The 17,553-nt window shown below is 47.1% G+C and overlaps 1 protein-coding gene across 2 annotated transcripts; it reads right to left on the bottom strand.

Annotated features, from left to right (window-relative positions):
- Positions 1-11,745: 11,745 nt before the first annotated feature.
- Positions 11,746-17,304, bottom strand: STX4 (syntaxin 4). 2 transcript variants are annotated; one of them, XM_049638679.1, is made up of 11 exons: positions 16,928-17,304; positions 16,637-16,738; positions 16,425-16,524; positions 16,215-16,289; positions 15,628-15,698; positions 14,013-14,121; positions 13,864-13,940; positions 13,491-13,628; positions 12,162-12,272; positions 11,969-12,067; positions 11,746-11,873 (listed from the first exon to the last, which is right to left on the bottom strand). In XM_049638679.1, exons 1-10 carry the CDS (start codon positions 16,955-16,957, stop codon positions 11,987-11,989), a joined length of 894 nt encoding a protein of 297 aa, XP_049494636.1. In that variant the 5' UTR covers positions 16,958-17,304; the 3' UTR covers positions 11,746-11,873; positions 11,969-11,986. The 2 variants fall into 2 exon arrangements, with proteins under 2 accessions (XP_049494636.1, XP_049494637.1); XM_049638680.1 differs by having other exon boundaries at positions 15,628-15,692; positions 16,928-17,301.
- Positions 17,305-17,553: the final 249 nt, after the last annotated feature.

Raw genomic sequence — 17,553 nt, 5'->3', positions numbered from 1 at the left:
GTGTGTATTTATTGGCCATTTGTATGTCATCTTTCGATAAATGTCTGTTCAAGTTCTTTGCCCATTTTTTAATTGGGCTGTTTGACTTTTTGCTGTTGAGCGGTAATAAAAGCTTTTTATGTATTCTAGGTAGAAGTTTCCTATGATTTGCAAAATTTCTCTCATTGTGTGGGTTGTCCTTTTATTTTCTTGGTGCCCTTTGAAGCACGAAAGTTTTTAATTTTGATGATATCTCATTTATCTATTTTTTTCTTTTGTTGCTTGTGCTTTGCAGAGCCATATGTAAGAAACCATTTCCTAATTCAAGGTCATGAAGATTTATGCCTATGTTTTTATCTAAGAGTGTTACACATGTTTATAAAGTTTACAACCTAGTTATAAACTTACAAGCTTAAACTTTATAAAAGTTTATTCTTGGTAAACTATAAAAGTTTTATAGCTCAAAGCTCTCACATTTGGGTCTTTGATCCATATTGGGTTAATTTTTGTGTATGTTTGAGATAGGGGTTCGATTTCATTCGTTTGCACATGGATATCCAATTGTCCCAGAACTAGGGCGCCTGGGTGGCTCAGTTGGTTAAGCATCTGACTTCAGCTCAGGTCATGATCTTGTGGCTTGTAAGTTCAAGCCCCATGTCGGGTTTTGTGCTGACAGCTCAGAGCCCGGAGCCTGCTTTGGATTCTGTGTCTCCCTCTTTCTCTGCCTCTCCCCCGCTTGCGCTCTTTCACTCTCTCTCAAAAATAAACATTAAAAATAATAAAATAATAAAAAGACTTATTTTTCCATTGAAGTGGCTTGATATCCTTGTTGAAAATTAACTGTACACAGGTTTATTTCTGGAATCTCAATTGTATTCCATGAAGATACACATATCTATCTATCTATCTATCTATCTACTATCTTTACTTTCTTTATGCTAGTATCACACTATTTTGCTTACTGTAGCAAAAGTACAAAGTAATAAGTTTTATCAAGACCTGTGATTCCTCCAACTTATATTTCAAGATTAATTTTTCTGGATTCCTTGCATTTCTATACGAATTTTAGGATCAGCTTGCCAATTTTTGCAAAAAAAAAAGCTGGGATTTTGATAGGGACTGCACTGAATCTGTAGATCAATTTGAAGAGTATTGCCATCTTAACAATATTAAATCTTCTGCCCCATGAACTTAGGATTTTAAAAATCCATTTGGATTTTAAATTTCTTTCCACAGTATATTGTAGTTTTCAGTATATAAATCTTACTCATCTTTTGTTAAATTTATATGTAAGTATTTTATTTCCTTTGTTTCTATTATAAATGGAATTGTTTTTATTTCATTTTTGGATTGTTTCTTTGCTAGTGATGAGAAATATAATAGATTTTTGTACATTATTCTTATATTCTGCAACCTGGCTCAACTAGTTTATTAACTCTAATAGTTTTTGTGTGTGTATTCTTTAGGCTTTTTCTGTATACAAGATCATCTCACCTGGAAAATAGAGATAGTTTACTTCTTCTTTTCCAATCTGGATGCCTTTTATTTCCTTTTCTTGCCTAATTGCCCCAGCTAGAACTTTCAGTACAGTGTTAAAGGGAGCAGTCATCCTGATCTCAGGGGGGAAAACATGCAGTCTTTCACCATTTAAGTATGATGTTAACTGTGAATTTTTTTATAGATGCCCTTTGATACTTAGCAAGTTAAGGAAGTTTCCTTTTATTCCTAGTTTCTTAAGCTTTTTTATTATTGTAATTAAAGGGTGTTGGATTTTGTCAAATGTATTTTCTATTGAGATGATTATATGGTTTTTGTTCTTTATTAATATTCAGAATTGCATTAATTGATTTTTGGATGTTAAACCAACCTTGCATTCGTGAGATAAATCCCACTTGGTCATGCTGTATGATAATTTTTATACATTGCTAGATTCAGTTTGTTAGTATTTTGTTGCAGATTCTTATAAGAAATATTGATCTGTAGTTTTCTTGTGATGTCTTTGTCCAGTTTTATTATCTGGATAATGCCCAGTCTGACTTCTGGCCTTCAGTTTCCTTCTGCCCTAACTTCCTTTACCTCCCTGGCTCTCTACCAGGACTGTCCCAGGTAACGGGTCCATCTTGGGAGTGCAAAATCATATGCCCTGCTGCTGATGCCATATGCAGCAGCTGGTATCACTCCTCACTCTGTACTACAGACTACAGTCATCATTCCCTTCCCAGCCAAATGGCTGGAGAAATTAGGGGCTCCTCACAGGAGTATGCTCCAGGAACAGGGTGAGGAGATAGGGGAAGGCAGCAAGCTTTGCAGCTGGGGCAATCATTCTGGATTCAACAAAGGAGATTTGCAGACCAGTGCTCAATTATCTACACACAGTCCACTCTCAACATAAATCCCTCCAGCTGGAGCCTACCTTCCTTCCAGTCCCTGTCCCTGCTCTGACCTCATGTACCTACTCCTAGTCAGCAGGCTTCAACCAAGAGGACCTTCTATTGATTTGTTTCTTCCTTTTCCCAGTCTTTGGGCTTTTGCACTTGCTCTTCCCTGGTGATGGAACACACTTCCCCAGATTTGCCCATCTGTGATACTTTCTCTTTATTCAAGTCTCAGCTCCAGCCATACAGTTATTAGGTTTCTGTTCCTGCATATTAAATAACCACCAACTTAGCATCTTAAAATAACACTTATTTCTTATTTCATAGTTCTGTGAGCCAGAAGTCCAGGCAGACCCATCTGGGCCCTCTACTAAGGGTCTCACAAAGCTGAAGTCAAGGTTTTGGCCAGTCTGGGCTCTTATCTGGAGGCTCTGCCATAGAGTCCACTTCCAGACTCATCCAGGTTATTAACAGAATTCAGTTCCATTTGCCTGTAGGACTGAGGTCTCTGTTTCTTTGCTGGCTGTCAGTCAGAGGTGGATCTCAGCGTCTCAAGGCTATCTATATTCCTTGGCTGGGGGCCCTTCAGAACTGGCAATGGCACATCGAGTCCTCCTATTTCAAATTTTCTGACTTTTCCTCTTCTATTGCTAGCTGGAAAAGCTTCTCTGCTTTTAAGAGTTAATGTTATTACATTGGGTCTACCTGAATAATTCAGTATACTCTCCCTATCTTAAAGTCAACCAATTAGTAAACATGGGATACCTGGATGGTGCAGTTGGTTAAGCATCTGACTCTTGATTTTGGCTCAGGTCATGATCTCAAGGTTCATGGGCTCAAACCCCACATTGGGTTCTGTGCTGATGGTGCAGAGCCTGCTTGGGATTCTGTCTCTCCTCTCTGCCCCTTCCCCACTGGTGCATGTGTGTGCACGCACACACACACACCCTCTCTCTCATTCTCTCAAAATAAATAAATAAACTTAAAAAAAACCTCAACCAATTACTAAACTTAATTACACCTGCAAAGCCCTTTTTGCCATGTAAGGTAACATATTCATAGAGATTAGGGCGTGGAATCTTTGGAGGCCATTATTCAATTCACCCTCTAGCCCTCAAAGATTTATGTCTGGTCCACATGCAAAATACATTCACTTCCTCCCAAGGTTCTTAAAAGTCTCACCACTGTCCAAAAAGTCTCATCCCATTATAGCATCAATTCAGAATAAAAAAAAAAAATCTCATACAAATCTTATCAAACCCAAAGTCCTAAATCCCATTATCTAAAAGCCGATGCAGATGAAGCTATGGGTATAATCCTTCCTGGAGCACAATTCCTGCCATCTGTGGACCTATGAAACTAAAGAAACAAAGGGCACCTGGGGGGCTCAGTTAGTTGGGTGTCAGAGTCTTGATTTCACCTCATGTCATGATTTTAAAGTCATGGGATCTAGCCCCATGTCGGACTCTGCCAGGCATGAAGAATCCTTGAGATTCTCACTCTCTCCCTCTTCCTCTGCCCCTCCCCTGCTTATGTGCACTCTCTCTCTCTCTCAAAAAAAAAAAAAAAAAAAAGAGAGAGAGAGAAAGAAAGAAACAAGTCATGTACTCCCAACGTGCAATGGTGGGACATGCATAGGATAATAAACTTTCTGGCTCAAAATGGGGAGTCCCTGGAATTCCAAAATCAAGTTAAGCGAATTCCCTTAGGTTTCTAGGCCAAGAAAGAATCCCTCATGGCTCTGTTCTGCCCTAAGCTCTCAGGTCTGCCCTTTGGATTAGTCTCCTTCCCTAAGAAGCCATTCTTGACTACTTATTAGCACAGCCATCTCCAACCCCTTGTCATTTTTTGTCATAGCATGCTGCTTAATTTTTAATAATATATGTCATGGTTTTGGAATATCTTAGCTACTTCTTTTCTTGTCCTCTCCACTAAAGTATAAACTCCATGAAAGGCAGAGATCTTGTCTGTATTTTCACTTCTATTTCTCCACCACCTTCCATAGTACCAGGTACATAACTCTTGCTCAATAAATATTTTATAACTAAATGAATGAATGATTTAAATGTGGAACAAGGTGGTATGGTAGGCTAAACAGTGTCCCCCTAACCATGTCCACATCCTAATCCCTGGAGCCTAAGAATGTCACTTTATATGCCAAAGGGACTTTGCAGATGTAATTAAAAATTGTAAAATGGAAGATTATCTTGGGGTATCTGGGTGGACTCAAAATAATCGTAAGTATCCTTACAAGAGGGAGATGGGGTGGTCAGAATCAGAGGAAAAGGTGATGTAACAATGGAAGGTAAGAAGGGAATAATATTCTTTGAAATGGAGTATGAGGCCACAAGTCAAGGAATACAGGCATCCAATAGAAGCTGAAAAAGGCAAGTAAAAGGTTCCTCCAGAAGGAGCCAGCCCTGCCAACTCCTTGACTTTAGCCCAGTGAAACTGATTTTGGATTTCTGATCTCTGGAACCATAAAACAATAAATGTGCGTTGTTTTAAGCCACTATGTTTGTGGTAATTTGTAACAGGAGTAATAGGAAACTAATATAGTTGGGATGGGTTAACTCTCATAGTGTGTGGCTGTAACTGCTGACGGCCCCCCCAATATTCATCCTTCTAAAGTTAGCTTGTTTCCTGGCAATAGTTCCCCAGTTCCCCTAGAACTTTAATCTGGACAAAAAGCTTGCCCAGGATGAAGATTATATTTCTTGGCCATGTGACTACATTCTGGCCAATAGGATCAGAGCAGAAATTATTGGTACGACTTCTGCAATTAAGGGTGAAGGGCAAGCTGCCCCCTCCACTTTCCTCCTTCACAAGGGCTAAACTGTGAAAGTGGTGGTGGACCATCTTAGATCATGTGGGTGAGGGCAATATCCCAGAGAAGGAACAAGATAAATAAAATAATTTATTATTTTGTTGTTGTTGTTCATGGGTACTGATGACTTCATGCCATGGTTAGTTTGCGTCTCTGTTTCATGCAGCGGTACCCATTCACAAACACAGAATTTCCACTTACTATCCATTATGTTGGGGCTTCTTGGGAGGGCAGACATCCATACACTTAAGGGAAGTTTGGGTTTTACTTTCTCTTTTTTCCTTTTGAACAAGTCCTTTGTAATAGTGCCATTTGTGGGGCAAAGCCTCAGACCTTGTAGGACCACTACAGCTCATTTTGGTATGCCAGTTGTCTTGGCGATAGGAAAGGAGAACTGAATAGAGAGTCTCTGCAAAATTGAGGGAGCTTCTATCAGTCATCTAGGATCAAATTATGCTGCAGTAACAACCATCCCAAAATTTCAGTGGCACACAACAAATGTGTTTTCTCACTCATATTCCATGTCCTCTGTTGGGGGAGGTCATCAAGAGGATGTGACTGTCAGTTGACTGATGAGTTGCGCCTTCACAATCAAAGGCTCCCCTTCCTTGGAGTGTACATTCAGCTTGCCTTCCCTGCCCCTAGAGGCTGCCCCAAGGACACAGCCTTGAGAAAGCACTGTGTTGTTGAGACCATGTGGATGGTACACATAACTGAATCCACTTAAGGCCTCTATATAAACATTTTTTTTTAAGTAGGCTCTACACCCAATGTGGGGCTTGAACCCATGACCCTGAGATCAAGGGTCATATGCTCTACTAACTGAGCCAGCCAGGTGCCCCAATGCCTCTATACAAATTTTTAAGATTTGGGGACACCTAGGTGGTTCAATCAGTGAAGCATCCAACTTCACCTCAGGTCATGATCTCACGGTCCATGAGTGCTGTCAGCACAGAGCCTGCCTCAGATCCTCTGCCTACCTCTCTCTCTCCCCCTTCCCCTCTCCGTCACTCTTTCTCAAAAATAAATAAAAACATTAAAAAAATGTTTAAGATTCGGTGGGAGGTACAAAAAAATATATTTGGTGGGAGGTGCAGAGATCTACTCATTTGGTGGCTGCCCAAGACCAACTTGCATGTAACTTCCCTTGCTTATTTTAATAATATTATTATTATTTGAAGATTTTAAGTAATCTCCACACCCAACATGGGGCTCAAACCCACAACCCCAAGATCAAGAGTCTCATGCTCCACTGACTGAGCCAGCCAGGTACCCCTAAGTCCCCTTCCTTATTAAACCTCCCACTTACCAATCTGCAGTGGCCCTGTCTTTTTGTTTGATTTCCCCTGCCCTCTGTGTACAGGGGCCAATTTCCAATTTCACTTGGGAAGCGCCAGAGGATGTTGTACAACATCTTCCATGGGACAGCTGTGGCTCTGTTCTATATCATCTTCCTTCCAGAATCCAGTCTGGAGGAACAGCATCAATCTGGAATTTTAAGACAAAGAAGAGGAGAAAGGTGGCAGATGTCTTGATGGCTCTTAAAGCTTCCTCTTGGAAGTGGTACATGTTGCTCCTACTCAAGTTCCATTGCCAAAAGCAAGCCCCACATACCCAAAGCTGATGTCAGCGGAGTAGGTATATATAATCTCTTCATATGGTGGGACCCCATAAAGAGTGTTAATGAATGTTTTTGAACAATTGTGGAATCTTCTTAGTCTGCCTTCTTTGTCACAAATATGACTTTTGTGTTTCTTCCACATGCAAAATAAATATGCATCCTTCCCAGGGGAGACCACCCAAATGACCCATCTAATCATGGCATCAGAATCAAGAGCAGGACCTCTAATAGTCTCTATATCAGGTCCAGAGGTGGCTCCTCTTGATCCAGAGACCTATAAACCAAAAATCCTCACCCCCTTCCTCTTTCTCCCCCTCCTCACAAGTTATCTCTGCCCCCACCCTCTCACACACATTCAACATATGAAGTGGAACAGAGACAGGATAATGGCAGTAAACACTCCCATTTAGAAAGAAGCATGAGAGGGGCACCTGGATAGCTCAGTTGGATGGCATCTAACTCTTGATTTTGGCTCAGGTCATGATCCCAGAGTCGTGGTATTGAGCCTCATGTTGGGCTCCATGCTGGTGTGGAGCATGCTTGAGATTCACTCAGTCTCCCTCTGACCCTCCCTCCACCCCCTGCATACAGGCACTCTTTTTCTCTCAAATTAAAAAAAAAAAAAATTAGAAGGACAAAGACACACAGCACTTACTGGCCCAGAGTAATTCTAATACCTTGCTGAGCAGATGTTGCAAAGGCCCCCCACCTTTTCCTGAGAGTGGGACTGCTCTCTGGGATTAATTCCCTAGTTCCCATTAAGTAGCTCATCCATTCCCATTTATTCTCCTTGGCCACATTTGAGAAAACACTGGAAGTTATGCTCTTCTGAGGCAAAGCAGCTTTCTGCCTCCTTCATGCCCATAGAAATTTGGGAGCCCTCAAGGTCTTAAACACTCATGGTCTTTTAAAAATCCATGATAGTGCCTTTTTGTGAGGAGGGAAAGAGGCTTCTTATCTATTGGATTCCAGTCACTTGTGGGCCAACTGCCAAACCCACCAATTCTTTTCAGACGTGCCTCTCTCTTTAGACTTAATTGTAAGCAAATGGAGCCTACTCACTCCTTTGGGAGAATTACACTCTTAAACTCTCTTCTCTGAATCATCTTGACTAACTGAAAGGCTTTATTGGGAATCACTTTGACCAAGTCAGAGGTTTTTACAGAAGGCACGAGAGCCATACACTTGATATCACCCTTGCCACAAAGATGAGTTTTAATCGCTTTGTGGTTTAAGGGCCTTATCAGTCGTATCTTTCACTGGCTAAAAATGTAGACCACCTGCCCAGAAGTTTCTATATTCTCTTCCATTTCTGCTTAAAAACTGGCCAATTATTTTCTAGGTCATCTCTTTCTTACAATAACTTGTCAAATGCATCCAAAGGCAATCAAGGTATGCTACTAATATTCTTTCTCAAAATTTCCCCCCAAAGCCCCAAGCTCATTTGGACATCATTTACATTCTTATTTCCAGCTTAGAGTTTAACCAAATGCTTCACCACTGCCTAACACATGTCACCATCTTTCCAACTTTCACTGATGGTTTCCTCATCAGCCACTGCCCAGCTCCAAAGCCAATGCCATATAATTCAGGTTCATTTTTAATGTGGTAATACCCTACCTCTGGGTACTAGTTCTGTGACAGTTGGTTTAGACTTGTTTTTTTTTTTTTTTTTTAGACTTATTCTGACATAACAACTAGCCTCCAAATATCAGTGGTTCACAAGTGGGAAAAGAAAAGGCAAGATGCCAGACTACTTGCTGGTACTTAAAGCTTCTATTGGAAGTGATACTTTACATTTCTACTCATATCCCATTGGCCAAAGCAAGTGCTACACCTAAGCCTATTGTAAGTGGGACATGAATGTCTACAGTCCTACAGTGAGTAGTCTAGCAGGAAGGACAGTATATATTCAGAAAAATAATACAATCTATCACAGGGCTGCAGAAATATCAATCATTGAGTTCATCCACTCCTTCATACACACTCTGCTGCACAGTTTTGTACCAAGTAAGACTTCACATACATCTTGGTCAAAGACAAAGTCTTGATTCGAGGTAGACAATTTATTTTTTTTTTAACGTTTTTAAGTTTATTTATTTTTGACAGAGACAGAGTGTGAGTATGAGCTGGGGAGGGGCAGAAAGAGAGACACAGAATCCGAAGCAGGCTCCAGGCTCTGAGCTGTCAGCACAGAGCCTGACACGGGACTCGAACCCACAAACCATGAGACCATGACCTGGGCCGAAGTCAGAAGCTCAACTGACTGAACCACCCAGGCACCCCTCGAGGTAGATAATTTATATAGGCTGGTCAAAGTAGCCTGACCCAGACCAGTCAGATTTCTTTTCCTAGTAATTTGAATCATGAAATATTGAGTGATGAGTGAATGAGGCAATAAGTGGGGAGAGCTATAGATGAAAAGTTATGCTGCAAGATGGATTTGGAAAAGCCGCACTCAACCAAGACCCTGTTCCCTGAACAGCAGCCAAGACAGGATTTCAGCGCAAAATCTGCCCTTACCTCCTCACTGAGCTCGGTTTTCCCCAGGAGAGGGTATCGACAAGAGAGCCACCTTGTGGATTTTCACTGGAGTGAAATCTCCAGTGCATGGGTCCACCTGACTGCGAGATTTGCCCCAAACTTGCCACTCACCTGTTCAAAACCCTTCCATGTGTCCCCTAGCCCACAGGAAAAGTTCAAACTACCGGGCCAGCATCCGAGACCTCACTGGGCCATCTAGCTACCTCTTTCAGGAGGTTCTGCACAGCTTCCTGGGTGAGACAGAGAGGTAAACAGGCTTTCAGGGGTGACGCCGTCTAGCAAAACCGATCAGAAGTCACATACCCCACACGGATACCCAGCTGCATTACCCAGCTGCGTAGATGTGACACAGTCTCTGCCTTGGTCTGATAGTCTCCTATCAGATCCCAGTAGGTGCCACAGGTCGTGCAGTTTTCCTCTGAAGGCAGAAAGGTGAGTGCGTGGGCAAAGGCGAACAACAGGACAGAGTTCCGCTGAAGATGCAGGCCGCAGGGGAAGAGAGGGAGAATTAGGGAAACCCAGAGGCCCCTTATTCAAATCAGTCTTCTACTGGGGCAGGATCCGTCCTACCTCGCAATTTTCCCGTTGAGCTGACATCCAGATTGTGTTTGCACACCTTTCCTGTAGATGTCTAGGGCTTCATCTGTACACAGGATACACGATCTCAGGCAGGACGGAGGCATGGGTACCCTCCAAAACTTGCACAGCTGCCCAGTTCAGCGAAGAGGGAGAGGGACCCAGCCACGCCTTCTTGGGTGAAGTTTCAGACTCACTACCCCAGTGAGACTCACAAGTTCGTGCCCCTCCGCCTGTTAGAGTTTTGATCATGCCCCCTACGCCCTGTGATCCAATCACTTTTGGGTGCAACTGAGGACTCGCTGAGGCCCCTCCCATATCAGCATTTAATTGTGGTTTAATACCCAGTGTTCACTTCCCCAGGACGCCCAACAGGCCAATCCCGATGCGCTTTAGGAACAACATTTAGTTCCGCTGGCCAATCATTTTCAATTCCCACAAGGCCACGCCCCCTAGACTCAGAGCCAAGCTTACTCTTGGACTTGGACCTGGACCTGGCGCAGGCGCCTTGCAACAGCCGCGCCAGGGTCACTTGAGGGCCACCGGGAGGCGCTGCAGGCGGGAGCCCAGATGGATGGAGGCCGAGCAGGCAGGGATCATCGGGGCCTAACCCCCCCCCCCCCCCCCGCCCCCCCACCCCGGTTCTTTCCCCCAGGCCAGGCCCAGGGGCGGAGAATGAGACTGCACCGAGGGACACACGTCCAGCCCTTCCATGACTCGTGTCACCCCAGCAACTACATGTGTGTAGCCGAAGCAAGCGGTACTGTGGCCAGAAGGGCTGGGCAAGGGCGGCTTGGAGCAGCAGCGTCATCAGCAGCAGGGACCTGTGGGATCGAAAAAGGGATGGGACAGGGCGGCTGGAACCCACCCCCCAGACCTTGGTTGGGGACAGGCACCGCCCCATTCCAACCAGGCTTCAGAGCCAGAAGCCAGCTTACCCACGAAACTAGGTGTCTGAGGACGGGTGCCATGCCCAGCTCCGGAAACTAGGCTTGGGATTCGCAACTCTTAGAAATTTAGAGTTGGGTCCTGGAGTTTAGGTGCCTCATAGAAACCAGGTGTCAGGCTCTTCTGTCTCTTCTACTGCTTTAGCCACATAACCACATAGAAACCAAGTGTGCTGATCTAGAGTCACTGGCTCTCTAAGCTGAACTCCTATGTCAAAGCCTATGCTTTTTTCTGGGCACAGGGCTGCTCCTTATGCCTGGCAACCTTTCCCCTGCTTCTTCCTGTAACTGGCTCCTCCTCATTTAATGTTCCACTCAAATGCCGCTCCTTCTGAGACAAGCCTTTCCCTGTTCACTGTATGTGAAGCAACAGCTCAGATACACGGTGCTTACTCACAGTGCTTCTTCTTAACCTCAGGAATGCCCACCGATGCCCCACAATCTCACCTGTATCCCAGCGTGGCCTGGCCCAGCTTCACTGCTTTGGCATTAGGTATTCACAGTAGTCTTTCCCCAGGAACAATACTGAGCCAGATGTGGGTGTTACCCCCTCCCTGCCCCACCTGTTCCTATGGGATAGTAGGAGGGCAGTACCAGCTTGCTGTGGTCATAGCACCTGGAACAGTCTGATCTGAGTCTGCCTGGGCTGGGTCTAGCCCCAAGGATGGCCAGGAAAAGGGGAGGCTGGATACCTGGAGGTCCTGGGACAGCCCTTCCAGGAACACACATGCACAGGGGAGTCTCCAAGCTCTTTTTTTTTTTTTTTTTTAATTTCTTACAAAACCATGTGTTCCAGCCAAAGAGGACACTGCAGGCCCTCTCCCAGGCATTGCAGTTTGAGTGGGGAAGCCCCCATGAATGAGTGGCTGCCAACCCCAGAAGAACTGTCTGCCCTCTGCACAGGGCCAATGTGAGGAAGGGGGTCCAGCTGGAGGCTCTGTCCTGCCCTCCCCCCTCAGCTGCTGGGAGAGAAGGCAGACCTGGGTCCCTGGTGCTCTTAGTGCCTGCAAGGGAAGGAGGGAGAACAGGGTCTGAGGGGAGGAGGAAAGGCTGGGGCCCAGGATTAGGCAGGCCAGGGGGCAGGCCCACAATAGCTCACCAAGAACGTGCGATGTTCTCAAACCAATATGGAGACACCAATGATCACTGCCACAATGAGGACAGTGACAGACAGACAGATGGCGATCAAAACTTTTTTCTGTGGGAGAGGAGGAGTTCAGAGAAACTCACTCAGGAAGGAAGGGAAGGCCCCCCAGGGCCTGGGATGGGACGAGGGGGACAGGGAAGCTCACCTTCCGTGCCTTCTTCTGGTTCTCCAGGGCCATCTTGACATGCTCCTGCCCCCGTTCCACATAGTCTGCTGAGCTCAGGATGTTCTTCTCAATCCGGTTGATCATCTCCCCCTGCTCAGAAGAGAGGATGGTTCAGGCATGTGGGGATAACTGGGGGTAGAGGGCCCAGTAGCTCCTGTTTGCTCACCCTAGTTCAGGTGCCTGAAGGACATTTTCTGGCAGAAAACACTGCACTGACAAAGATGCGGGGGCAGGACCACATCTGACAAAAGTTCACACTCCTGAGGGTGGCTTCCTGGCCCCCTTTTATCATGTGGTCCCTCCTGCTCTGCTCCCTTACCCCGTAAAACCTTCATTTGCAGTGGTGGCTTGGAGCCAAGTGCCTTAAGAGGCTCACACCTTTTCACAGAGGGTGAACTTTTGTCCCCTTGTAAATCTGTCTGAATTTGCCCATTCTTCTAAGGCCTGCCTCTCAACAGCTGTGAACCCCTCCCCATCCCTGCCTCCTCATCCCGGCCAGCCTTCAGGTCCTGGTGCTCCTACTGAGTGAAATCCCTTCCCCATGACTCCCAGCTACACAAGGGCATTGGCTGCAGCACTAGTGAGTCAGCTCCTCCACGACAGTGCTGGAAGCTTACCTCACCCCATACAACCAGGGCCAGGAGAAGAACACTACCTCCCACCCCGACCTCATACAGATTTGAGGACAAAGGCCCACTGTGAGACAACTTTGACTAGAGCTGTTGAGGTATAAGGGTGGATTGTATTGGTGAAGGAGGAGGCAGGGTTGGGGCTATACCTGGGGTGGGCTAAACTGGTGGATAGGGTGAGATGCTGCATATAGAGGAGTGGCCACCTGGGTAACTGTGGAGGTAGAAGGAATTCTGGGGCATGGCTAAGGATGGAAGTAAGGGCCAGCCTGGGGGCATGCCCCAGCCTGGAGGAAGATAAAAACCTCAGGGAGAAAGGCTTAAGGGTGGAGATGGGCTGATAGTCACAGCTGGGGTTCTTCTCTTTATTATTATTTTTTTAATGCTTATCCATTTATTTTTGAGACAGAGAGAGAAAGAACACAAGTGGGGGAGGGGCGCACACGCACACACACACACACACACACACACACACAGAATCTGAAGCACAGGCTCTGAGCTGTCAGCACAGAGCCTGATGCGGGACTTGAACTCCCGAACTATGAGATCATAACCCAAGGTGATGTCAGATGCTTAACTGACTGAGCCACCCAGGCGCCCCCACAGCTGGGGTTCTGACTGAACATGGTCTCACGTCCCGGGGCTAGGTCAAGCCCAGCCAGCTATCCTGGGTGCCCACCTGCACCTCCACTTCAGTAGCCAGAAAAGTGAAGATCTCATGAAGTTCACGGATACTGCGTTCAAGCTGCTGGATCTCACTGTGCCGGGCTGAGATCTCATTTAGGGCCTGTCGAGTCACTTGTGTGTCCTTCAGTATCTGGGGAGTGGACAGGAATGGACAGATGGGTCACAGGGAAATCAGCAGCAGGTGAGAAGTTCCTGTTGAGCTTTCAGGCAGCCCTTGGGATTAGAAGTGGGGCTAGGGCCCTGATGAGTGACTCCAGGCATGCTAATTCACTCCCCTCTGGGCCTCAGTATTCCCTCAATCAAAAAGGGCCAGGCCTCAGAGAAGATGGGAATCCCAGAAGAGGGAGCGAGCTGTGGCCACTCACATTGGATACAAACACCTCACTCTGCCCACTGTCCAGCATCTGCTCCAGCTCTTCGTCAGACACCATTCCAGCATTTGCTGCGAAGGAAAAGGCCAGGCTCAGAGCTGGGTCAGGTTACCTGACCCTGTGGGCCAGACACCACAACTCACTGATCTTCAGCTGCCTCCGAATCCGCTCCACATTCTTCTCCCGATATTCCGACTGCATCAAGTTGCACTTGTTGATGAGCTCCACGAATTGCTGGGACAGGACCCCATGCTAAGGATGGAGAATATAGGCTGGGCACCCCGGGAGGATTTGGCCTCAGCATCCCCACGGGTAGAGGGAGCAAACAGCATAAGTACAAGTGCCTGCCCCCTTAACCACCCTTCTCTCAAATTAAAAGCCAAAACCCTTACCAGGGCTTTTAAGGCCCTATATGACCTTCCCTTCCTCCATTTCCCCTCTGACCTTATCTTCCCAGCTGTTCCCTCACTCACTCCCTCCAACCACAGTGGGCTCTTTACCCTCTCCCACCAAAGCCACTTCTACCTCAGGCCTTTGCACTCACTGCTCCTTGGCCCTAGAATGTTTGTGCCCCACAGGAGCCTTTAAATCTGTGTTCCAGTATCACCTTCTCAACAAAGTTTCTTACCTTATTAAAACCAACCTGCTTTCTGCCAGCACTCTCAATCCCTTTTCTCCTCAATTTTTCCCTTAACTATATTCTAAAATAGTGTACTGCTTTATTATGATGTTTGTCTCTCCCCACCAGAATGAGAGCTCCAGGAGGATAGGGATCTTTGGCTCACTGCTACATCTCAAACAGCTAGAAAAGAGTCTAGCACACAGTAGACACTCAATAAATACCTGTGAATGCTTGCTGAACACCAGCCTGACTGCTTAGACTAAAGGTGTGCTAGTATACCTGGAAGTCAACCTATGGCCCAGACTTTACAGGTCCAGCTGGGCCCTCAGCCTCTCACACTAATGACCACCACAGGCTCCTCCTGAAATGTCCTCTCCCCTTGTCCATCCCCCTGCTGTCTTCCATGTGCTTATTCCTTGGAGCTCCTTCCTCAGAAACATACCTGCTCTCCAACCTTCAGCTGCACCCTTGCAAGATGCCCAAACCACTCTATCTTCAATCTGGGGTCCGTGCTGAGCTCTGGGCCCACCTACTCCAACTCTGACCTCCAGGAACTCCAAACCACTCCTCATTGGGTACCCAGAGGGAGGCAGCTAGATCGCCTCAAATCTTAGGAGTTAATAAGATATTGATTCAGTGACTTTCCCCTTCCAGGGAAGTTCCTCTTCCTGACTTCTTGAATTCTGTCCATGGGGCAGAGGATGTCCCATGTGACAGGGATATCCTCTGCCCCATGGACAGGAAACCTCCCACTCATTTATGACTATATCCTCTTCTTCCCTGGGCAGGGATATTAGCTACCAAACCCTACCTGAATAATGTCTTTGCCACCTATTCAAGTTTGATTCCCCATCTTGGTTTCTAGAAAGCATGGCTTCTGCAGCCAACATGTCCTTGGGCATGATCTGGGGACCCTGAAACTTGAATGGAGAAGGCAGAGCAGGATATTAGATTGGGAGTCAGGAGACCTTGGGTCTTGACCTTGGGTGAGTTTTTTCTTTCTCTCAGTCTCAGTTTCCCCATTTGAAAGTCATCAGGTTGAACTTGATGATCTCTAAGGGTCCTTCCTTATTTCTGCCACCTAATGATCTAGGAACACTTGCAAAATGTCTGAGCTCTGGGAATAACAAACCTACCTGGGTTTTTTTCATCCTTGTGTTGACTGAGTTATAATTCTCATCAGCTTCCTCCTTTTGGGGCTCTATGGCTGTGGGAAGACACAGGGTATTGGTTGGGAAGGGGGTTTGACCTGTAGCTTCGGAAAATCATGTGGGGACCAGGACACAGGGCCAGGACCATACCCCATCCATACAATAGAAAGGTGCTTATCTCTACAAGATTCTTTTGGGAATTATAATTTATCATAAATGACTAATTCTGAGCCTCTGATGGGAGAAAGTATATTTTTCTTCACAATACATCAGAGAATTCCCACAGGTATGCAGAGGCCTCTTGACAAACTCCCATCTGCCTGTCCAAAGAGTGCACATTGGGCAGCAAGAATGGTAGGAGTAAGTGGTTTCCTTATAAATAAAGGAGCTCAAGAGGCAGGCATGTGCTGTGGAAAGTACTATGGACTGGAAGCCAAGAGACAAAGATTCTAGGCCTAGGCCTGCTGTGTGACCTGGATACATCACTGGCCTCTCTGGGCCACATACTCCCCAGATATACCAGGAGCTGGGCAGGACCACAGGGAAGGATGTCTGAGGTCTTAGGAGCTCACCCTTCAGCTGCGCTCGGATCTCCCTCCCCAGCTGTTTGATCTCATCACGCAGGTTCTGCAGGTCCTGCTTCATACCTGAACAAGAGAAAGCCATGACTCCCAAACAGTAGCCCCCATCTCAACAAACCTCCCTAGCCACCACCTGCATCATACTACAATCCCCACAATCCCTCCGGCTGAACATGCGTTGGCGCTTCGCGTTTCACTCACTCTCCTCGGGAAGGGGCGTGGCCAGGATGGTGACCTGCTGTTTCTCCAACTCTCGGACTTTATTCTCCAGCTTGACAATAGTCTGTCGAATTGTCCGGACCTGAGGAAGGTGACCAAGAGGACTGAAGGAGATACGGGGGTACTCCAGACTGCGCTGCTCCTCGGGTCATCCAGCCCCCTCGTGAAGACAGGCCGAGACCCCAGCCTCTTACCTTTTGGAAGAACTCATCGTCCGGGCTCCCCAGCCGTGCGGTGCCCGGGTGTACCACCAGCGCGACCCGCTCCTTGTCCTCATCGTCCGAACTGTCATCCCCCTGCCAGGGCCGGGGTTGCTGGCATCACTTCCCTGCTGTTGCTCTCTCCCCGCAGGACTCACGGACTTCCGGGTCTTTCCTTTCCTAGCCCTCAGCCACCCCTCCCTACCCCTAAGACCAGGAGTCCTGTATTCCAGCCAGACCCCATCCCGTCCGCCCGTCCCCAACTCTGCAGCCCCTACTTCTCACCTGCCTCAGTTCGTGGGTCCTGTCGCGCATGGCGGCCCGAGCTCCCTTCCCCGGCACGGGAGACCCGAGGGCCTCAAGACTAAGTTTGGAACTCCCGTACCCCACTCACACTCTGACACTGACACTCCCCTCCGCCCTCACCCTGCGGATCCCCAAGCTCCCCACGAGCCACCAGAGGCTCTGTGCCAGGTACCATCCACAGTCAATGCGAAGAAGCCGACCTTGGGTACCCCCAAGATTCCACAGGTTGGAATTCCCTTTTCTTTCCCCCCTCCCGCTCCCTTAGCCTCGGCCCCGCCCCTCTGGGATGATCGGGGCATGCGCGTGGGGTCGCGTCTCTTCCTCGCCAGAGGGAGAGGCGGAGGTCGGAAGCTGTAGCGCCCCGAACGGAAGCAAAGCTGCCCGGACGTGAGAACCCGCCCCCTTTGCCGGAACCGTCGTATCTTCCAACGGAAATCTAGTTGCCAAACCGGGTGGGAATGCGTCATTGGTACGTAATCTGAGAGGCCCTGCATCTCACATCACGCCATGGTGCCCCTCCCCCCCCCCCGCGTCACATGACCGGCTCGGTCCCACCCTCGAAGGCCACAGAACGTGACGCTTTGGTTGTCACGTGTCTCGGCGCT

The sequence above is a fragment of the Panthera uncia genome, chromosome E3 (assembly GCF_023721935.1).
Source record: "Panthera uncia isolate 11264 chromosome E3, Puncia_PCG_1.0, whole genome shotgun sequence".
NCBI lineage: Eukaryota > Metazoa > Chordata > Mammalia > Carnivora > Felidae > Panthera > Panthera uncia.
Note: the sequence above shows the minus strand (reverse complement) of the source record. Positions and strands in the feature narration are given on the sequence as shown.